We start from the raw sequence: 24,589 nt of genomic DNA, 5'->3' as shown, positions 1-24,589 counted from the left end.
TACATGATTCAATTAAAACTAATTTCATGTCGGACTTGATGTATCTCATTTGGGACATGGTGTGGAGGAGGGTTGGTGATTGATGTAATTGAAGGTTTCAAAGGGGAAAAACTAGAAATAATGCATTTCTGAAGGGGTAAAACATAATTTACCCTAAATTTCGTATCAAATTAATTTATCTAGATACCCAAGCTCTCCAAATATTGTCTAGTTTTAACCAAGCAATGATCAATGTAGAAGATTAAGACATGCACACAAAAATTATGATTGAGATAATATTGTTGGACATAATTTTGGTGCAAATTTTGAAGAAGCCCTGGAAACAGTTTGTTTCATGAGAATCACTAAATTTGGATTATTTTATTATATATCACATCTATTTCTCCGAGTTGTTTATTTAATCTTTTTGATTCCATACTAAAAATAAAAGGAACAAAACAAGAAAGCAAAAGAATTCAAACACAAATTATCAATATGTGCACCTTTTCGATTCCAAAATGTTCTCTAATGAAAATATTTTCATATATTTTTAGTGCAAAAAAAATTTTACATCCAACCAAACCACCTTGAATTGGACTGCAATTCGGATGAAGGCAAAGGACGAAATTGAATAAATCAAAAGTTAAACGTACAATGTAGAATCTATGTAAAAGTTTAGGAACTAGAGAAATCTAAAATTATTACGAATGCTCAAAGGAACCTTTTGGGAGAGTGCTTTGTTAATATTTGTATGAAAGAGAAACTCCGGCCACGGAACAAGGACGCGAGGATGAAGAGGAAGGACGCACATTGACTATTTAATTACAATTAGTACGTACGTGGGAGATAATACTACTACTTAAAAAAGAAGTTAAGTTAGTAGTAATTCTTCTCACTACGAATTTTCAAAACAAGCCGCCTAGTTCTTGCCTAGCATCATAGTATTTTTACGATACATACATATATATATATATATATACATACACATATACATAAACATACACACACACATATATATATATACACATATATACATACATATATACATACCTACATACATATATACATAAATATACACACACACATATATACATAAACATACACACACATATATATATACACATATATAGATACATATATACATACCTACATACATATATACATAAATATATATACACATATATAGATACATATATACACAAATCGGAGGTCCCAACAATCCCCCAAAAATTTGTTTACGGCAACTCTCTGTTAGCCCCATCCAAATTCTATTGAGATTCAGTTTAATTAGAAGATTAAATTCCCCTTTGCTTGATTTTTAGCCCTTCTTCACTCTGATTTCCAGTGTTTTCTTTGCAGTAGCATGAATTTTATTGAACTCAACATTTTTTCAATGATGTGCAGATCAGTTATCAGACAAATTAAGGAATTCCAGATAAGTGATAACCATGGCCAATTGCTAGTTTAGCATTAATAATGCCAGTAAAGATTTAGATAAATTCAATAGATAAAAAGTATACTACGTGGACCAAATGATTCAGGAAAAAAATTGATGTGTTAAAGCAAGTAGGTTTTCTGGAATTCTTCCTGGTGGATATCTTCACATCCTCAAGGCCTTCTATAACAAGACAAAAGGTGAAGCTTGATATGGTTCAGTGCAGCAAGAGCATATTCCATGTTACTCCTCTCATTTGGAGATTCCTTCGAGCAATTCAGCGCCACTTTCATGATGGATGATATACACTCCAACTCTTGTGTAGCATACTCTTCATTTGACCTTATCAAATTCACATCCAAAATGTCCATTATTGCATTAGCTATTGATCCGCATACCCAACCCCTCAAGCTCAAATTTCCATCAAACATTTCATCATTTGGCCTTTTTCTTGTAAGCATTTCCATTAACATAATCCCATAACTATAAACATCACATTTTGTTGATACTAGTCCTTCTGATCCATATTCTACAAAAAAAGAAAAAGAAAAAAGAGAGAGCTAGCCAATATTAGATAATGTGAAAATCAAACTCAAAGTGACCTAGGATATTGTTTTTGAATGACATAATAAGAGTGGAGTTTGGATGTTTGTAACTACCTGGAGCAATGTAGCCCAATGTGGCTAGTGTGTTAGTATGTGTGATGGTCTCCTCTTCACTCAACATCTTTGCTATGCCAAAATCGCTTACATGTGCAACCATATCTTGATCCAGCAAGACATTACTAGGCTTCAGATCACAATGAATCACTGGAGTTGTGTAACCATGATGGAGATATTGCAATGCACAAGCAACATCGATCATTATGTTCAGTCGCTGCATGACATCTAAGGAGCAATTTTCAGAATGCAACCATTTCTCCAGACTACCATTAGGCATGAATTCAAGCACTAAGGACTTGAAATCAGGGTTAGAGCAACTGGTAATGACTTTTGTGAGATTTCGATGGCGTAGATTTCTCAATATGTTGCATTCTGCATCGAAGCTCCTGAATGCTCGTTCTAATTGCAAATTAAACACTTTTACAGCCAAAATCTTACCATCATTTAGAATACCCTTGTAAACTGATCCAAAACTTCCCACACCAAGCAAATTTTCTTGACTATACCCATTAGTTGCTTGTAGCAGCTCATAGTATGAGATTCTTGGTTGTTCTATCAATGATGACAAACCTGTTTGGCTTGGAATCTTAGATTTCTTTTTGTATCTATGGAACACAGTTCCTAAGCCAGCGACGATAACCACAGAAAGCATTCCTGGCAAAATGATTGCAATGAGAACCGTCTTTCTTGTCCGTGATTTGCGCCTGGAAATAGTTTGGCATGGTGGCAAATGGAACCTAGGTGCTCCACATAATGCTCTATTAAAGGCAAAGGAATCATAAGTGAACTTTGTAAAAGGACCTTCAGATGGAATTTCACCTCTTAAATCATTGGAAGAAACATTCAAGTATGTGAGATATGTAAGATTCTCCATTAACTTGGGGATCGAACCTGAGACATTATTGTGCGACAAGTCTAAATATTCAAGTCTTTGTATGTCAGCAATTGTGGACGGAATTGATCCTTCCAAGTTGTTATTTGCCAAAGAAAGCTGTATCAATCTTTATAAATCCCCAATTGTACTAGGGATGTTACCCGAGAAGTGATTCAGTGACATGTCTAACCATGTCACAGCCTTCAATTTTCCAATTTCTGGAGCCAAAGATCCATTGAAGAAATTGGATGTCAAGCGAAGTTCCAACAGATCTTTGAGATTCCACAAGCTAATTGGCACACTAGAAGTTATTTTGTTGAAAGACAGATCAATATACCTGATGGATGTAATGTTGCCTAAACATCCTGGAATTGAACCTGAAATTTGATTCTGGCTTATATTAAAATCGTTCAACATACGCAAGTTGCAGAGATCAGTAGAAAGAGTTCCAGTGATGATGTTGTTGTGGAGATATAAGCCTTGAAGCTTTCCCAATCCTTTCACAGAAGTGGGAATGGACCCAGTCAACTGATTGTTGTCTAGCCTTAATGCTATCAAATTGCTTAAATTGCCAATGCTGCCTGGAATGCTTCCCATGATTCCACTGCCAAATGCATATATTATTTCAATGGAGCTAGAAAGGTTCCCGAGGGAATTTGGAAGGACGCCATTCAATGGATTTCGTTCCAACGAAATATGTCTTATGAGCATGCAATTTGCAAGGGAACTAAAAAGGCTCAATTCTTGAGATGAAGATTCACTTGTCAACTTGTTGTCCGATAGCTGTAGAACATTGAGTTGTCTTAAATTGCCAAGAGAATCAGGAATTGAACCAGTGAATTCATTACTAAGAAGGGTTATGATAGTTAGTCTTGAACAATTTGAGATAGACATAGGTATATTTCCACTCAAATAATTCCCAGCAAGATAAAGCCCTTGCAAATTTTTCAACACATGACACATATTTGGCGGAAGACTGCCAAAAAAACTATTGGCTGAAAGTGACAGAAACTGAATTGTTGAGATGTTGAAAATCCAAGCAGGGATCGGTCCACCTAACCTATTTAATTCCAAGTCAAGGCTCTCCAACTTGGAAAGTTTGCCCATTTCTTGTGGAATGAAACCTGGAAATTTGTAAAAGAACATTAGTCTATTGTTCCAATGTTTCTAAATAATGCTAAGTGAACATTGTCATACCTGTCAAGTTGTTCTCATAAAGATATAGGTTCTGTATCATAGTTAAATTGCCAATCTCTTTTGGTATTTCTCCTACAAAATAGCAAGTTACATGAATCTCTGAATTTAGCATGTCTGCCAGACAATTGATTAATGAAAATATTAACTTTTTCTTGACCTACCTGTCAAGTTATTGACGCTAATATCTAGACCCTCAAGAATAGTTAAATTCCCAAACTCCTGTGGTATGAAACCGGTGAATCTGTTGCGGGCCAATGACAATTCTCGAAGTGATGAGCATTTACCTATGTTGCTTGGAATCTGACCGTGTAGTTTGTTCTTGATTAGGTAAAGGAATTCAATCTTGGGAAGATTGTCGCACAAATTTTCTGGAAGAGTACCGGTTAGGCTATTGTTACCGAGATGTAGATATTGCAGCTTTGACATGTTGAACATGCTTGCTGGTATGATGCCCACAAGATTGCTGCTTAATACCGAAAAAGTTCTCAAATTGGGAAGACTAGTTATCTCTTTTGGAATATTACCTGCCAATTTCAACAGATTTCTTTCATTTCAATAAGACTGAAGACTAAAGGCAAATTGAAAAAAAAAAAATCTAGAACTGCATATACTAAGAAATCAAAGAGGGCTTTTTTTGTACTAACTAGTAATATTATCAATTTATTTAACTCATTATATGATCTATTCTCTTTGGGTTGGATTTTTTAGAAATTTTATTGTGTACATATCATTTAAAACTAATTATGGTTGGGGTGCTTTAGATTGTTATTGAGGTACTTTTAAAGAGGGCCTTGGATTCACCAAAAAAAAAAGACCCAAAAGTAGCGGGCTCGATTGTGACTAGTGATGGAATTTACCAAAAAATGGTGGAAAATGGCAAACCACCTTCTCCTTCCAGCTCCTTGTAGCCGCCCAAGCCCTTCTGTGCTCATCTAGAGCTGTAAACTAGTCAACCTCAATTGAGTTACTTATGAGTTTGCTTGGTCAAAATTCAAGTTCGAACTCATATTAACCGAGTCTTGAGTTTGAGTTGAGTTTCGAGTGGCTTAAATATATTAACGAGTTCGAGTTTGAGCCTTATATACAAAGAGTCTTATATATGAGGATCGATGGTTCGTCAAGTTTAATCGAACTCAATAGAGTTTCAAAAATTAATAAATATATAGAGTTTGAAATGTCTATTTTATCCTTTTTTAAAATTGTATTAAATATTAATTTATATCACTTAAGCTTATTTGATTCATCTGAGATCTAGTGAACTCAATTAGGCTAATCAAATTGAGATCAAGCTTGAGCTCAAGTAACCAAAAATTGAAATAGACTCGAATTCAAACTCAACTTTTAAGAGTTCTAGGAGAGTCGAACTCGACTCAACTCCATTGCACCTTAGACTGCTCCACCTCTTCCCAATAGTCCTCCTCCCTAGTAGTGGTAGGATTAAGGGTTAGTAGGGTTTGTTAGAGGGGAGGAGGGAGAACTGGTGGCAAGTGGCAGGGGAGGATTTGGGATAGGATGACAAGGGAGAAAAATGGTAATAATAAGATAAGGGCTACATATGTGTTTGCATGTTGGTGTATTTTTTGGGTGTTTTTTTTTTTCAAATTAATTTCCAGCATTGTTTTGAGTGTTTTTAGGAGTGATATCATGTATTAAAAACATGTTTTTATGGAATTGGCAGTCCAAAGAGGTTTTTATTACTGGACATTGCTCCAGTGGCCATTATAAGCCTCTTAGAGTAAGTCTAATATTAGATTGAGAATTCAAATCCTATCTAACGCTCACAAGGAAAGCCTTAAGGAAATCTTTTGGACAAAAAAAAAAGTGTGGTAATGCACTTGTATAATCTCGAGCAATTTCTTTCCCTCTTACCCACTTTCCTTCCGGGCCTCAAATAGCTTAGTTATGTTTTCCCCTTCCACTGCTGTATAGGAATAGGTCAACAGTCTTTTGTTAAAAAAAAAAAAAAGGGTTTCATTACAAATATTGTCAAAATTGTGATATAAAAATTTAAAATTCTGAAAAAAAAGGAAAATTAAAATATTAAGAAACTATAACGTTCCGAAAGAAAAAGAAAAACTAGCAACTTTGAACGAATTCCAACAAGTATGAGAATGTTAGCAGGATGGAGGGACTGCAAAATATCGTCCCCGTGTGAAAAATGAAAATTGCATATTTTAAAGCCAAGAAACTGACCTCCCAAGTTGTTCCCGCCCAGATACAGCTCCTCCAGCATTTGTAAGTTCCCAACTTCTCTAGGGATGCGTCCGCTAAACTCGTTATTTGACAGTGATAATACCTCGAGTCTCCAGCATTTGGATATACCGGATAGTATTTGACCATTCAACTTATTTGAAGAAACTAGAAGCCTTTTGAGACTCGGAAGATTGTTGCACATGTCAACAGGAATAATGCCAGACAAGTTGTTCTCTGAAAAATCTATGACTCCCAAACCGGAGATATTGAAGAGAGGAGGAGGGAGAAAGCCAGTAAAAGAGTTGTTTCTTAATGAGAGGTGTTGAAGTTTCTCCAAGAAACCAAACCATGACGGAATTTCTCCCGTGAAATTGTTGTGGCTTAAAGAAATAAATCTGATTCGACGCAAATGAGCCATCCCTTCTGGCAAATGGCCATGAAAGGAATTATTTCCCATGTCAAGAGAAACAAGAAAGGACAGGTTTCCAAGATTGGAAGGGATACTTCCTGCAAGACCCATGTTCGAAATATTTAAGGCTCTTACTCTGTGGTGATGAGTATAGCTGCAAGTGACACCAATCCAGTTACAAACAGATGAAGAAATGGACCAATTTTTGGCTAAGATAGAGTAAGGATCTGAAGTTATATGATCTTTCAATTCAAGGAGGGCCATTGTATCAGTGCTGATGTTGGTCTTGGCTAGGGAAAAGCTAGCTAACATAGAAGTAGCCAACAGAAGGGCAGAAATGAAGTAGCAGAAAACTCTCTCCATATTTGCAACCAAGTTGAGAATAGGATCACTTGCAGGAAAATATGGTGGAACTACTTGTACATATTGTGAACTTATATTCAACTAGTTTGTTAGAACATGCACTTTATGTTTGCATGTTAAAGCATGAAATTATTTTATAGTTGACTTAATATTTGATTCAAAATGCATAAGAAAAATGTCTTCTAAAACTCACGAGGATTTGGAAAATTTTGATTATTTAAAGTATATATGGTATATCAAGTTGATAGGTGATCACTAAAAGTAATATATTATCATTTATTAACAACAAAAGAAAACACTTAAACTCAAAGTTATACTGAAACTGTTTTGAAATAGAAGTTGGAGCTACTTACTTTTTGGTCTACAAATAATTGCAAAGAATTAATTACGATAATAAACAAGAATTAATTACTTCTTGAGTCTTGACATTTACACATTAGTATCAATTATTGTATTTTGACATTTTCATGCTTAATAATTGAGTGGATTTAACATATCTATAGCCCACTTATGAATAGTCTAGATGGTACATTGCATTTGAATTATTGTAAATAGTACCATAAGAACACCCCCCTCTAGAACTTCTCCGTCGGCTATCTTTCTACTATTAGTCAAATTTTTTTTTCCTCAAATTGTTTGTTTGAATTTTTTTATTTAATCGAGAAAGTTTTGATCCAGTGACTAAGATTGAAACTTCATGATTTAGAAATTCTCGGTTCCGATTTCCATTCTCACTTCTTAAATCTCATGCCTCCCCTACTAAAAAAAAAAAAAGAAAAAGAATCCTTTTATTTAATTTTTGGTTGAATTTGAATTTTTTTTATATTCTCTTAAGTTGAATTTCCAGGATTTATTATCAACTAACCAAAGAAACCTACAGAATCTAGATTTTTCTATCTGTTGACCAGCACAGTATTCCTTCCAGAACTTGTAGCCTTTGACTTGGGTTGGCAGCTAAGTAAGGTTACTCTTGACCAGAAAATACTCGCACATAAGTTTCCAAGTTTGAATGGCAAATTTCAACCCCTCAATTAACGTTGCCGTTGATGCCAGGCATCCAAGACTACTACATCAATCAAAACCCAACCAAATCCATCTGCAACATTTTCTGCAAAAGACAAACTGAGTACTGTATTCAGAAGTGATATGTGCAAGAAACGACCGTTTAATTTAACCAGCTTCTCCAGACCAATGCTTGAATTTCATCTGAAAATGGCTAAATAATTATCTAGTGCTTGAATATCATCGTATGAAGTAACATTATTCATTTTTTGATGTGATTATGCTTCCTGTGTCTGGAGTAGGATTCAAAGTTATTGTTTATTAGTCAGAGGAATTGGCTTAGTTGTCTTAGCATTTGCAGCAAAATCCATTCTTGAGGGTGTTCAGGAAACTGGCAATGGACCAAGTTTTATTCGTACCAGAAAGTCATCACAAGTGCAGTGGCTAGTTGGAGGAAAGTCCCAGGTATCAAGTTGTTTGCAATAATTTGTATTCCTTGCCACAGCAATAAAAGTTGAATTACTACCAAAAATTTTTTTTAAAAAAATCATCTTATATTTATTGACCCAATAAACTCTTAAAAGTAAATAATTCTATCATTTTGTCTATTTGCACAGTTAAAGGAAATAAAACTCTAAACATGGAAGCCTCACACTAGATCTGTGGCAGCACACAAACCTAATCTAGCAGCCGAAATGAGATTTGAAAAAGTTGATCAGTTACTGGCAGTTTGATTTTTGGGAAAGATTCAGAAGATTATAGAAAATGACTAGGTTAAAGAAGCCATATCTTCTTTATTAAAAGCAAAATTTCCCAAAATTAAAAACCGTAAAAAATGTTATATTTTCTTTATGATCATCAGCATTCTAATCAATCTGTCTTTTTATCTCATATGTATTACATCATAAAAAGTGTCACATTATTCTTCCAAATAACCTTTTTTTTTTTCTAAAGAATCTCCTATCCAAACACTGAAATCCTCCAACCCTTCAAGAATGACATCCAAACAACTCAGCATTAGAAATTCCCCCAAGCAATGAAAGCCGTTTCGAGCCTTGGCATCATGTGAAATAAGAAGACGTTTTCTATGTTTTTAGGCTGCAAGAGCATCTTCAATATTACTCCTCTCTTTTGGAGAATCCACTGAGCAATTCAATGCTACTTCAATTCTTCTGCACAGTAGTCTTCACCTGATTTTAGCGATCTAATATCCATAACTTGCTCCACTGCGCTAGGCATTCATTGACATATATACCCAACTCCTCAAGCTGAAGTCCCCATCAAACATTAATTTTATGACATGGCTATGGTTTTTTCATCGTGTATACTACCATTAGCATTGTTCCAAATCTATAAACATCACATTTGGTTGACATTAATCCTTTTGATCCATATTCTTTGACAAAAAGCTGTCACACTTCATCAGATCCATTGTCAAAATTAAGAAACTAGAAAAGAAGTCGACAGTAGATTTATCATGGAATTCAATGTATTTTTTGAAAATATATCTTATGAACTTTACCTGGTGCGCGTAACCCATTGTGGCTAGTGTTTTCGTATATGTGATGCTATCTTTATGATCTGACAACTTTGTAACACCAAAATCACTAACATATGTAAGCATATCCTGATCGAGCAAGACATTACCAGGTTTCAAATCACAATGAATCACCATTTCTGGATGGCCGCAGTGAAGGTACTAACTACTAAGAAACGGTTGTGAGAGTGCAACCACTTGTCAAGACTACTAAGGTTTTGAAATCAAGGTTAGAGCAACTAGCAATAGCTTTTGTGAGATTTCGATGGTGAAAGTTACTCAACGCATCACATTCTGTATCAAAGCTCTAGAATGCGCCTTACATTTGCAAATTGAAGACTTTCACTGCCACAAGCATCCCATTATCAAGTTTACCTTTGTAAACAGATCCAAAACTTCCCATCCCAATCAAGTTGCTTTCATGATACCCATTGGTTGCTTGCATGAAATCACAATATGGAATTCTTCCATGTGCTCTAACTAAAACTGATTATCTTTCGCTTGGTACTTCATGCTTCTCTTGACATCTAAGGAATGAAAATAGCCAGGCCATTTTACCTACTATATATTGCAACAATTCCCAACAAAATAAACAAAGGTAGAGGCACCTTTACTTTCCTTGATTTATTCTTTGGACAACAAAGCCTAAGAAGTCCACACAAGTCCTTGTTGAAGAGAAAGGATTCATGAGTGAAATCTTCAAAAGGACCTCTAGTTGGAATTTCACCTCTTAATTTGAAATAAATACTTGATGTCTAAGAGCCTTCGTTGACTTGGGAATCAAACTGAGAGGTTATTATGTTATAGGTTGAAGTTTTCTAGGCTTAACACGTTACCCACGGTTGGGGGGATTGCCCCTTGCAAGCTGTTAGTTGCCAAAGAAAGCAACATCAAATATTCTAAACTCCCAATGGTACTAGCAATGTTACCTGAAAAGTGATTCATTGACAAGTCTAACCATGTCAGGATTCTCCCAACTCTACAGGCAAAGATCCACTCAAAAAATTCAGCGACAAATTAATTCCCAAGAGGTCTTTGCGATTCCACAAGGTCCTTGGTAGAGTAGAGGTTAATCTATTGAAAGCTATATAAAAAGACCTCAAAGATGTGAGGTTACCGAAGCATTCTGGAATTGAGCCAGAAATCTGGTTTTGGATTAGACGTGTATATATATTCAAACTCTGTAAACCACAGAGATCACCAAATAGGGAACCACTCATAGAATTATTTTGGAGATACAACAACCCTTGCAGCTTGTGAACCCATTCATCGTAGAAGGGATGAAGCCAGTCAAATGATTGCTCAAGCTTCCAATGCTCCATGGAATGTTACCCTTGATTCCACAGTTTTCTGCATAAAACTTTTCAACAGAACTAGAGGGATTCCAATTGAAATTGGGAGAACCCCATTCAACGGATTTCCTGACACTGAGGTCTTCCCTGGAGAGATGCAACCGGCCTAGGAAATGAAGAGGTTCAAATCTGGAGATGAAGATTTACTTGTCAAATTGTCATCAATTAGCTCTAAAAACTCGAGGTGCCTTAGATAAAGCTCCAGTGAAGTTGTTCTCAGCAAGATAAAGTCGTTCCAATTTTCAATCCGGGCTGGGTAAAGAGATTCAAGTGTGAAACATTTGCATAAGTTTTCTGGTATTTGGCCTTCCAAATTATTTCTGTGTAGATATAGACTTTCAAGTTCAAGAAACCAGCCGCATATACTTTCTAGGAGAGATCTAGACAGGCTGTTATTACTGGAGCCAATTTCTCGTAACTTGGACATGTTATGTATTTCCATCACATAGGCCCCAAAAGCATGTTATCTGCCATGAATAATAAGTTTCCATGGGGTAGAGTATATATATTCAAGGTTGAGGGGATAATATATGACTATCCCCTAGATTTAGTGGGCCAAAGTGTTATTAACCCTAAATTTTATTCAAGCCTATATTGTCTTCTCATCATTTTGTTAACAAAATTTATAGAACTAGAAAAAGGCTGAAATTTAGAAACTTCTCACCAATTCGTTGATATAATTCATTAATTTAAAAACTATTACAATTTTGTAACCAACAGAAAAAGAGATTTTAAAATTTTGAGAGATTTTGTTTAGAATTAAAAGTGCAAACTAATTTAAAAACTATTACAATTTTGTAACTTCTAATTCACTTCTTTGCCTTTTCATTTGGTTATGATTCATTCAGGACTACAACTCATTGAAAATTAGCATTTTTTTTTTGGGTGTCCCGTAGAGAATGGATCTCGCAGACTACATCCCCTACCCCGCGTAACTTGTTGGCAGCGAGACTCGAACCAGAGACCAAGTCCCATCTTCAGCAATCCCATGCCACCAGACCAAGCTCGGGGGCTCATTGAAAATTGGCATACTTGTCAAATTAGCTTATCATCTAGATGCAACTTCTTAATTAGCATAGATTAAGACCGTCACAAATTGTGACAAATTTTTGCGGGAGGCAGGATTCGAACCCATGACCTCTTTGCATCACCAAACCTTAGAAAGCTTGGAATGACCACTGGACCAAAGGCCCAATGACAGGCTTGGGTTGAAGGCAGGAACTGAAAATGTATTAATTGATTGTTGTTGACAGGCACTCTGGCCTATTTATGGCTGCAATGATGTGGTTTGATATCCAAGAGACAAAGCCAAGTTGAATAGTAGTTTCTTTCTTACAGAGTACAATATATATGACTTCACTTATATATATATATATATAAAGGCAAGGAATGGCAATGATATATATATATAAATTCTTAAAAATTATGAGGTGAATTATCTTTTGATTTGTATTCATCATATAAAACTTTAGACTTTACAACCCAAAAAAGAAAAAAGTAGGGGGAGGGTTTGAGAGTGAAACCAATGACCTTACGATTACTTGATTACTACCCCTACCTATAACATAATGCTATGAGGACAATATTTGTTATAAGTTTGATGTTTTCCATTCTTTTTTTTTTTTTAATGTTCATTTGCACAAAATAATACTAATACACATAATGCTGTATTTGTAGAAATGATGGGCCTGGGCTGTATGTGCATGCTATGATCAGGCAATCTAATTATTTGTGGGCCTAGGTTTTTTTTTGAGCTCAAATCTAGCCTCAATCCAGTAAGTAGACATAAGTTGAATAGTTGTTTCTTTAAGTACAATATATATGACTTCACTTATATATATATATATATATATATATAAAGAACTTAAAGACAAGGAATGCCACTGATATATATAAATATAAAAATTCTTAAAAATTATGAGGTGAATTATCTTTTGATTTGTATTCATCATATAAAACTTTAAACTTTACAACCAAAAAACAAAAACAAAAAAAAAATAGGGCCTGGGCTGTATTTGCATACTATGACCAGGCAATCTAATTATTTGTGGGCCTAGGTTTTTTTTTGAGCTGAAATCTAGCCTCAATCCAGTAAGTAGACTATTTTTGGGCCTAAGGCATAAGTTTCTCCACCATCAACCACCAATATGCCAACAAATAAATTGGTCAAAATTGGGCCAGATTCATTTAAGGAAATAAATAAACAACATTACCAAGACTGTGGAATACGAATAACAACGATACGAAAAAAAAGGAAAGAATTGACGATTATAGCGGTTATAGCATTAGAAACTCATTATTGGCTTCTCTAGTTGTCCACTTTGTGTTTCCATAGCATTAGAATTTTATTCCTCAAGTAATTGCTTAATTATATCAAAACCTACTAATTAGCTTAATTATATCAAAACTTAGTAACGAGCTTCAAGCGGGAAGAACAAGTGAATCGGTGTCAATCATTTGCTGCAAATATCTGTTTCACCAGACGCTTTTCCTTGGTACCAAACTGAAGACACGTCTTCTATATTATTTTCACCAAAGCAACAAGAAAATAACAAAACTAACCTTTAGTCTTCAATTATCATACCAAAAGCTATTCAACTGTAGTTTTCCAAATTTGATGTGAGAGTGATGGTGCCAACAAAGAAAAAGTGTACTGTTATTTTTAAAGAAAAAATCCCAATATTTTCACCTGTAAAAGAAAATGTGCCTTCCAAAAGGCCACATTTTTTTGAATTCACAAAAAATAAAAAATGATTGCCATCATATTAAATGAACGGGACTACTCTAATTTTTTTTTTTGGGCCATGGGCTAACATTGTAACAATAAACATTTATTTTCTTAATATCTTTTGTTAGTTAGGAGAAACTTTCACTTCCTAATTGAATTTTTTATAAAACAAAAATCAGAATAGTTGTGGCACAATAAATATATGCATAGGCACCATTATTGTGCTTGATTTTATTGTTTGGAATAGCCGGGTATATTGGAACCAAGAAAGTTTACACAAGCCTTAATTTATTACAGGGTAAGAATACATGAGTCAACACTTAATTCCTTAAAAGTGAACATTTAAGTATATTGGGGATCCAACAACAGAAATTACTCTGTAATGGGCCAGTTTTCTAGCCCCAAATTCAAAGGTCCCAATTCAAAAGTTGTCCGGAATTGATCCTTGCAAGCTGTTGTTTGCTAAAGAAAGGTGGTCCAAATTCTCTAAACTCCAAATGGTGCTTGGGATTTTGCCTGAAAACTGATTGTTTGACAAGTCTAACTTTATCAAATCCTTTAACTCTCCCATTTCTGGAGCCAAAGGTCCTCTCAATAAATTCGATGTCAAGTTGACATACACAAGACCTTTAAGATCCCACAAGGGCAGAGTAGAGGTTAATCTATTGAAACCAATGTCAAGATACCACAAAGATGTAAGATTATTGAAACATCCTGGAATTGAACCGCTAATCTGATTTTGACTCAGTAGCAAACCCTTCAAACTCTGCAATCCACAGAGACCACGAGGGAGCGGACCAGTGAGGGAAATATTGCTAAGATCCAAATACTGAAGCTTTTGCAAACCCCATATCGCAGTGGGAATTGATCCAGTCCAACTATTGTCACGTAGATCTAAAAAACCTAAATTGCTCAAGTTTCCAATGCTGTCTGGAATGTTCCCCCTGAGTCCACAGTTCCGTACATTCAACCGTTCAACAGAAATAGAAAGATTCCCGATGGATCTCGGAAGAACCCCATTTAACGGATTGTCTCCCACATCGATACTCCATAAAGAGATGCAACCTGTGAGAGAAGTGAAGAGGCCCAATTCACTCGTCAAATTGTTAGCAAACAGATCTAGAACTTCGAGATGTCTCAAATTTCCAATGGAATTGGGAATCGGACTGCTGAATTTGTTACTATGAAGATATATTTCAATTAGTTTCGAACAGTTTGAGATAGAGGCGGGTATGGTTCCGCTGAAGTTATTCCCACCAAGATAAATAGATTCCAAATTGTGTGGGCCATGGCACATATTTGATGGAAGAACCCCTGATAAATGATTTTTATCAAGGTAGAGCGTCCTCAGAGCTGACATGTTGAAGATCTCAACTGGGAGCGAATCACTTAAGCTATTCCATCTCAAGTCAAGGATCTCCAATTTGAGCAAGTTGCCAATCTCGTTTGGAATGGGACCTGTCGATTCATGAACAAAAACCAATCTCATTTAAACATACTCCAAAAGTTGCACCAAATTCAGGGCTACAGCTTATTCAAATTAGCCATCATCTAGATACAGCTTCTTAAGCATAGTAGATTAACAAATTTCCAATCCCCCCTTAGTATTTGCCCGTTGAGTTTGTTGATCCCTACGTAAAGAATTTAAAGCGGGGAATTTTTTGAAAAAGTTTATCTGTAGATATAAACTTCCAAATTCAGGAACATGTTATATAATTCCACCGATAAAAATTGTATATCTAAAATTGACAAAATTCAAAAAAAAAATTTAAAAAAAGGGGATTTTTGGCAACTTGAAGTTCATTAATTTCATGTCAAAATTAAGGCAAATTTTCCTACTAAAACAGTTTTGGATTAATACTACTGTTGCTGACTAGTTGAACCAACAAAAAAATAATAATAATAATAAAACCACCCACTTAACAAATTTTTTAATTCAAAGCATATATATATATATATATATATATATTCTGTTGCACCAATCTGCTAACAATTGTTAACAGAACCGGCAGAAATTAGAAACTTCTCACCACCAATTGGATTACCTGTAAGGCTGTTATTAAAAAAATATACTTCTTCAAGCATAGTTAGGTTTCCGATTTCCCTGAGTATTTTTGATCCACTCAAATTGCTGTCTATAATGGACAAGACCCTCAAGCTCTGGAGATTGCCTATCTCTTCCGGAATGCTACCTGCGAAACTTGGAGGAATTACCACCAATTCGTTAGAACTAAATGTATGCCTTTTTTTTGTGGGCCCGAAATCAAAGAGATTTGTAGCACAAGAATTACGATTGTACTGTGACAAATTTAAATTGCGCAATACATAAAGAATAATTTTAATTATAAATACATAATTCCTCCCTGATGTTTGGTATCAGCTATGGTTTACCTTAGCATTAATTTTGATTTACTTTTGGTCCCTTGCTAGTGGTTCAATTAAAAAGACAATTATACCCTTCTAATACAATAAGCCTAATGCCAAGATATAGATCCTGAAGCATTTTCAAATATCCAACTTCTTTTTGGTATGTATCCGTTCAACTGGTTGAATGACAAAACACAATACCCCAAAGTCCAGAGCATTTTGTTGACCATTCGACTGATTCCAAAGGCGATAGAGCTCTTTTACATTTGGAATACTGTGGCATATATCAGTAGGAATATTACCAGATAATTGTTATTCTGCAAAATCAACAAATTCCAATGTGGAGATTTTGAAGATTGTGGGTGGCATAGAACCGTGTTGCTGCTTTCGTGGGTAGATTCAGAATTTCATTATAGGGGATCACCTAAATCTCTTTAATTTGAAATAAATGTTTAAAGGGCCAAAGATCGATCAAGATATTGCAGCACAAGAAATTAAGATAATTGTACAGTGACAAAATGTAAATATGGAACTGAATAAAGAATAAGAAACCAAGAAAGTAACCTTCCAATTTGTTATCACCGAGATCTAGCTCTTCAAGCATTTTCAGGTTCCCCACTGCTTTTGGTATGTAACCATTGAACTGGTTGACTGACAAATCTAACGACTTGAGTCCGGAGCAGTTTGATAAACCTGATAGTATCTGGCCACTCAATTGATTCCAAGACAGATCGAGCTCTTTTAGATTTGGAAGATTGTCGCATATGTTAGTAAGAAGATCACCAAAAAAATTATTCTCTGTCAAGGATAGGTATTGAAGTCTCTCCAAGAAACCCAACCATGATGGAATTTCTCCCGTGAGATTGTTGTTGCTTAAAGCCATGAAACTTAGTCGACGCAAATGAGACATTCCTTCTGGCAAATGACCATGAAAATTGTTGTTGCTCATGTCGAGAGAAACAAGGAATGAGAGGTTTCCCAGTTGTGGAGGAATCGTGCCTGCAAAACCCATGTTAGAAATATTTAAGGCCATCACCCTTTGACGACTAGAATCACATGTAACTCCGATCCAATCGCAGACAGAGGAAGAAATGGACCAATTTTTGGCCAAATTTAAGTGAGGATCAGAAACCATGTGGTCTCTTAAAGTTACAAGGGCAAATTTATCAGTTATGATATCGGCTGTGGCCACGGCTACTAGAGAAATGGCGAATAAAAATCCTATAGGAAAGTAATAGCATGTTCTCTCCATTTCTTGCGACTAAGCTGGCAAATAGAACTGACGATGGGGAAGTATACATATACGGTTATGGGACCGAGGTATACTATTTTAACTTGAATTCTGATGCCATATATGTATCTCAAGATCAAATGTTGTCAACTACGTACTGTTAGATGGGTTATGTCTTAACAATGACATTGTATGCAAGGAAAACAAACCATCTCCATCATTGTAGGAACGCGCACTGACGAGTGGGAGGATGCGGCATACGACTTAATTTTCCTAATAAGAGTTGAGAGATTAATTTAATTTGTGACACTAGCAGTGACAGGCCCTGCATCAAAGTTTGTATTTTTCCCTGTTTCATTCCAAATATACAATTCTTAGATATTTCGATGAAGAAGTTCATTTTTTTAAAATTATTTTGAATCCGTCAAATTTTACCCATGTATTTAGGCACTTTTACTTTAACTACCTAAATACAAATTGTCAAAATAGTTATTCATTTTACTTTTATTTTTTGCTTTTTAACATAATCAGCCTTAAGCATTATAACTACTAACATAAAAATTAAAATGTGAAAAAGACAATTAGTCCCGGGCGCGTTGCAGTTCATTTTCATGATTTACGGACTAGCTGAGCAACTATGCCCAAAAAGTGTTAATATTACGGTAAACTGCAATTGAAAACAAACGTCAAACTATGCAACCAAACCAAAGAATAACAAACCAAGAAAGTAACCTTTCGAATTGTTAATGCCAGGATATAGATACTGAAGCATTTTCAAATATCCAACTTCTTTGGAATACTGTGGTATATGTCAGTAGGAATATTACCAGATAACTGTTATTCTGCAAAATCAACAAATTCCAGTGTGGAGATTTTGAAGATTGTGGGTGGCATAGAACCATGTTGCTGCTTTCGTGGGTAGATTCAGAATTTCATTTCAGGGGATCACCTAAATCTCTTTAATTTGAAATAAATGTTTAAAGGCCCAAAGATCAAGAGATTGCAGCACAAGAAATTAAGATAATTGTACAGTGACAAAATGTAAATATGGAACTGAATAAAGAATAAGAAACCGAGAAAGTAACCTTCCAAATTGTTATAATAGAGATGTAGCTCCTCAAGCATTTTCAGGTTCCCCACCGCTTTTGGTATGTAACCATTGAACTGGTTGGCTGACAAATCTAACGACTTGAGTCCGGAGCAGTTTGATAAACCTGATAGTATCTGGCCACTCAATTGATTCCAAGACAGATCGAGCTCTTTTAGATTTGGAAGATTGTCGCATATGTTAGCAGGAAAATGGCCAACAAAATTATTCTCTCTCAAGGACAGATATTGAAGTCTATCCAAGACACCTAACCATGATGGAATTTCTCCCGTGAGAATGTTGTTGCCTAAAGCCATGAAACTTAGTCGATGCAAATGAGACATTCCTTCTGGCAAATGACCATGAAAATTGTTGTTGCTCATGTCGAGAGAAACAAGGAACGACAGGTTTCCCAGTTGTGGAGGAATCGTGCCTGCAAAACCCATGTTAGAAATATTTAGTGCCACCACTCTTTGACAACTAGAGTCACATGTAACTCCAATCCAATCACAAACAGAGGAAGAAATGGACCAATTTTTTGCCAAGATTAAGTGACGATTAGAAACCATGTGGTCTCTTAAAGTTACAAGGGCAGATTTATCATTTATGATATCGGCTATGCCCACGGCTAATAGAGAAGTGGCTAATAAAAATCCTACAGAAAAGTAATAGCATGTTCTCTCCATTTCTTTTGACTAAGCTTACAAATAGAGCTGATGATGGGGAAGTAAGTATGTATATACTACTATTATGGGGAAGTAAGTATATATATACTTCCATTGAGATACAATATATGTATCTCAAGGTCAAATGCTGTCAACTACTAGCAGCATTTATGATTATGAAATGGATGCTGTCTAACAATGACATTGTATGGAGGGAAAGACAGACCATGTCCATCAACCCACAGTGGGAACGCGTGCTGACGAATTTTCCTACGACTGAATTTTCCTAGTAAGAGTAGAGAGATTAACTTTGATTTGTGGCACTAACAATGGCAGATCCAGCACCAAAGTTTGTATTTTTCTCTATCATGGGAAACGTCCATTCATTCCCAATATACAATTCTTAAATATTTTGACCAAGAAGTTCATTTTTTAAGTTATTTTTAATCCATCAAATTTTACCCATGTATTTAGGCATTTTTAATTTAACTACCTAAATACAAATTGTCAAAATACCTATTCATTTTATTTTTATTTTTTTCTTTTTAACATAATCAGCCTTAAGCATTATAACTACTAATATAAAAATTATAATGTGAAATTATGTTTTGTTTGCATTAACAATAAAAAATTTAAATGAAATTTATTTATCACTGGGACCTGCCACAAATCACATCAAATATTTCTTCTTTGCCGTGGGAATTTAGACGTGGGCTTGCCTTCTCACTGAGAATGCTTTGATGTGCTGTCGATATCTTCGTGTTGCACATTCCTAGGGTGGAAAGAAACATCAATACGTTCCTACCATAGATGACTCCCATGGGTTCTCCGTATTTGACCCGCTAGTTGACGAAGACTTGTGGAAACTAAAACATTCCTATTAATCACTTGACGTGAGAGTAGCTTAAAATCCAATTTTAACCACGTCTTAAACTATAGGAGGACTAGACTCGCTTGACTTTTCTATTCTCAAACGTCTAGACTGAGTTTTAATGGCGGTGTGACTTTCGATAGGATTGATCATGCAATTAATGGCGGTGGCGGTGTGATACAAATTTAAGTATGTTTTCTTACAAGATGAAAATCCAAAATGGAAGGTAAGTATTTGGTTCTGCAATGGAAATGAAGGGAAAAAAAAGTCGTGGAAAAATCAAAAATCAAGAAGAAAAATGTTAAGAAAAAGAAAAAGAAAAATAACTGATTAGAAAAAATAAAATGTGAGTAGAAGTTTTAGAGAAATAAATAAGATTTAAACAAATGAAAGATGAAAAGCTAGACGTGTCACACAAGAAGAATGGAAACAAAAGGATTGATTTGATTAAACGATATGAAAGTCTTTAACATCTGTGTCTTCCAAAATTAATGCAGGGTGGAAAAAGGTTGTCTTTCCTTTTTTTTTTTTTTTATCTTTGATTAGGATTCCTTAATTGGGGTAACTTTAAATTATAAGAAATCTAAAAAAATTAATAATGTATTAACTTGTACCATCCATTTAATTCCTACAGTCTGTTATTTGATTTTTTTGCTTTGTGATTTAGTGCTCACAGTTTGTTCATATGTACCTACAACCTGTGATTTCGATTCATTTGTTGTGCAACTTGTCATTTGGTAACAAATACCCTTAACATAACCATATGAATTTTCTTCCCATAAGTTCTGCCGCTGACAAGTAGTTTTCGACGAGGAAGAATAAGTTCATCTCCACATTTGACACACCAGTTGACGTGGAAATTTTGGCAGAGACTTGTGGAAACTAAAACATTCTTAGTAATCAGTTGATGTGAGGAAATTTAATATCCAACTTTCATGAGGAGCGAGCATATTGGTAAAATTTTATTGGAAATTTTAGCAGTAGGCGGTCTCCTTCTGTGCATTTCAGAGGGTCTGCATGATGGCATGACTAGCAAATGGTCAAATTTCATGTTTGACATGCCAATTGATGCGGAAATTTTGGCAAAGACTTGTGGAAACTACATATTTTTATTGATTAGTTGATGTTCTGAGCGGTAGAAATTTAATGTCCAACTAGAAAAAAAAATTTAATATCCAATTTTGAAAATGACTTAAGCAATAGGAAGACTTGGCTTGTTTGACCCTTCAAAAGACGAAATGCATATTACCTTATTGAATCGTCAAAGGTGGAACTACTTTAGATGTTATGAACAAACTTTAATGTTTAATTCAAATCCATTAGTTCTGTTAAGTTGCAGTCCCACCATGTAATATAGGGTAAATTACTTGTATTCCTCCTGTGATTTTACATAATATAAGATGACTCCTCTAAGATTTTAAAATAGCCACATAACCCCTTTATGATTTTATACAAAGTGAAAAATGGATAAAATGCACAATCAATTATGACGTTTATACCAAACACACTCTAAAAGCTCATGTGATAAAATTTTAATCTCTATGTAACCCCTTTATAGTTTGTATAAATATTTATTTTATCCCCTTATAATTTTTACATTTATCCACATAATCCCTCTAAAATGGATGTTCTTAGGGGCAAAAAAAAAAGAAAACAGAAGCATGTAAAATATTTTGACGGAATGTATAAACTTGAATAGAATTGGTCATGTAATTAATGATATTGTGTAATGCAATTTGTGTACAGTTTCATACAAGATGAAAATCCAAATAAAATGGAAGGTAAGTATATCTTTCTACAATGGAAATGAAGGGGGGAAAGTCATGGAAAAATCAAGAAGAAAAATGTTAGAAACCAAGAAAAGATTTAATTAGAAATATCAAATGTCAGTGGAAGGTTTAGAGAAATAAATAAAGTTTAGACGAATGAAAGAAGAAAACCTAGACTTGTCTCATAATTGGAATGGAAACAAAAAGATTGATTTGATCAAACAATATGAAATACTTTAACATCTATGTCTTCCAAAATTAATGCAAGGTGGAAAAAGGTTGTCTTTCCTTTTTTTTTTTCCTTTGATTAGGATTCCTTAATTGTGGTAAGTTTAAATTAAAAGAAATATAAATTAATTAATAATTTATTAAATTGTACCATCCATTCAATTCCTATGCCTTGTTATTTGGTTTTATCTGTGTACATCTTGTGATTTAGTGCTTCCAGTTTGTTCATATGCACATAGAATTGTGGTTTCGATTATTGGACATTCATTTGTTGTGCATAACCATATGAATTTTCTTCCCATAAATTCTGCCGCTAACAAGTACTTTGTGACGAGGGAAAAAAGATCATCTCCATATTTGACACGCTAGTTGGCGTGGAAATGTTGGCAAAGACTTGTGGAAACTAAAAATGTTTATTAATTAGTTGATATTATAGAGTGATGAGAACTTAATATTCAATTTTGATAACGACTTGAACTATAGGAAGACCTGACCCTTCGAGAGACGAAGTGTATATTATGTTATTGAACCATCAAAGATGATAAGGAGCTGCCGTTAAATGTTATGAACAAACTAATGATTTTATTCAAATTCATCAGTTCTCAGTCCCACCATGTAATGTATGCAGTTCAATTGAAAACACTCAATTAGTCAAAATGAAGTGTGGTTCCTTTTGAACTTTCATGGAAATTTGCAAAAACATCTGCACTCACATTTTAAGGATAACTCCTTACATCTCTCCCAAAGATTTAGCTTAGTTTCATGTACGTTCCTCAGATATTGAAATTTGTATTTTTAGACATAATAAAATGGTTGTACTCAAATTTTGCAAAAATAACCTTATATGGTTTTAAAATTTTTATTTCAATCATCATTGATCATAATTATTATTTTCTCTCTCTTTTTTTTTTTTTTTGCTTTTCGGTTTTTTGCAAATTTGGGTATTAGTATTCTTTTCAAGATTATCATAGCAATTGTGTCGCCAAGAGAGTAATTGTAATTTTTTGATACTTAAGCAAGGTAAAGCTCAAGGGAGGTCATGTGTTTTGCACATGATTAAAGTATCATTAAATATAATATCTCCTTTGTACTTTAATTTTTCTTGTGAAATTCTATTATTAACATCGTAATTTAATATTTGCATATTTTCCATCTTCTTTAATCAACTATTCTTAAAAATATAATTTAAATTGAAACAAGCTAGAGGTATCCCTCATTTGTTAAGATTTCTTTGAGGAATTTTTTCAAATTTTTTATACACAAAACAATGTCCTTAGGGGAGAAAAATGTAGATCTCAAGTGTTGGAGTACTGGCAAATAGAATTTATAAATACTTATAAAGTAAAGATTTAAACTATAATATCAAAATCTAAAGGGACGTTAGGATCAATTTATAAAATTCATTAATACTTATAAAGTAATAGTTCAAACTATGATATCAAAATTTAGATGGCATTAGGACCAATTTATCGAATTCATTAATTCTTATAAGGTAAATATTTAAATTAAATTATATACAAAATTGTAGCACAGGAATGATAATCATATAGAGTAAAAATTTAAATTTGAAATATGGAACAAATAAATAATAATGGACCAAGAAACTAACCTTTCGAATTCTTATTGCCCAGATGTAGATTCTCAAGCATTTTTTCCTACATGTATTTCAATCAGGATTTTCCCTCTAAAACACTAGTTTGGATCGTCACTGTATTGGATAGACAGATATTGATGGCTCCCTTACAATTTTTCAACTTTTTTCACGCATACTTAAATTAATAGACAGATATTTAATCTGTTGATTTAATCGGGGCTGTTCTCCATATTCCATGACACGAACTTCAAGTGGAAGAACAAGTGAATTTGTGTCAGTCATTAAAGCAACAAGAAAATAACAAAACTAACCTTTAGTCTTCAATTATGATACCAAAAGCCTTTCGACTGTAGTTTTCCAATTTTGACGTGAGAGTGATGGTGCCGACAAAGAAAAAGTGTACTGTTATTTTTAAAGAAAAAATTCCAAAATTTTCACCTGTAAAAGAAAATGTGCCTTCCAAAAGGCCACATTTTTTTGAATTCACAAAAAATAAAAAATGATTACCATCATATTAAATGAACGGGACTACTCTAATTTTTTTTTGGGCCATGGGCTAACATTGTAACAATAAACATTTATTTTCTTAATATCTTTTGTTAGTTAGGAGAAACTTTCACTTCCTAATTGATTTTTTTTTTTAAAAAAATTAGAATAGTTGTGGCACAATAAATATATGCATATGCACCATTATTGTGCTTGATTTTATTGTTTGGAATAGTCGGGTATATTGGAATCAAAAAAATTCTATACAAGTCTTAATTATTACAGAGTAAAAATACATGAGTCAACACTTAATTCCTTAAAAGTGAACATTTAAGGCCATGCTTGGATTGCTTGTTTCCGTCGGAAAATATTGTCGTTTTCCGTGATCACATTTCCCTATTACCTTTTTTTCCTCACATACATCAAATCGCTACAGTAATTTTTTCATGAAAAATCACGAAAAATGCAATCCAAACACATCCTAAGTATATCGGGGATCCAACAACGGAAATTACTCTGTAATGGGCCAGTTTTCTAGCCCCAAATTCAAAGGTACCAAT

General features: G+C 34.3%; 3 protein-coding genes across 3 annotated transcripts; all 3 read right to left on the bottom strand.

Annotated features, from left to right (window-relative positions):
- Positions 1-1,587: 1,587 nt before the first annotated feature.
- Positions 1,588-7,112, bottom strand: LOC113756553 (probable LRR receptor-like serine/threonine-protein kinase At3g47570). Its single transcript, XM_027300192.1, has 6 exons — positions 6,341-7,112; positions 4,309-4,671; positions 4,148-4,219; positions 3,112-4,074; positions 2,074-2,967; positions 1,588-1,943 (listed from the first exon to the last, which is right to left on the bottom strand). The coding sequence occupies exons 1-6, from the start codon at positions 7,110-7,112 to the stop codon at positions 1,588-1,590; spliced, it is 3,420 nt and encodes a 1,139-aa protein (XP_027155993.1).
- A 6,924-nt stretch (positions 7,113-14,036) lies between these two features.
- On the bottom strand, positions 14,037-17,117 carry LOC113756588 (receptor-like protein kinase 2). The gene is made up of 3 exons (XM_027300221.1): positions 16,663-17,117; positions 15,777-15,923; positions 14,037-15,189 (listed from the first exon to the last, which is right to left on the bottom strand). Exons 1-3 carry the CDS (start codon positions 17,108-17,110, stop codon positions 14,153-14,155), a joined length of 1,632 nt encoding a protein of 543 aa, XP_027156022.1. The 5' UTR covers positions 17,111-17,117; the 3' UTR covers positions 14,037-14,152.
- Positions 17,118-17,964: 847 nt separating this feature from the next.
- Positions 17,965-18,862, bottom strand: LOC113756552 (receptor-like protein 34). The gene is made up of 2 exons (XM_027300191.1): positions 18,415-18,862; positions 17,965-17,996 (listed from the first exon to the last, which is right to left on the bottom strand). The coding sequence occupies exons 1-2, from the start codon at positions 18,860-18,862 to the stop codon at positions 17,965-17,967; spliced, it is 480 nt and encodes a 159-aa protein (XP_027155992.1).
- Between the last annotated feature and the right edge of the window lie 5,727 nt (positions 18,863-24,589).

This window comes from Coffea eugenioides, unplaced genomic scaffold (genome assembly GCF_003713205.1).
Source record: "Coffea eugenioides isolate CCC68of unplaced genomic scaffold, Ceug_1.0 ScVebR1_23;HRSCAF=104, whole genome shotgun sequence".
Lineage (NCBI taxonomy): Eukaryota > Viridiplantae > Streptophyta > Magnoliopsida > Gentianales > Rubiaceae > Coffea > Coffea eugenioides.
Note: the sequence above shows the minus strand (reverse complement) of the source record. Positions and strands in the feature narration are given on the sequence as shown.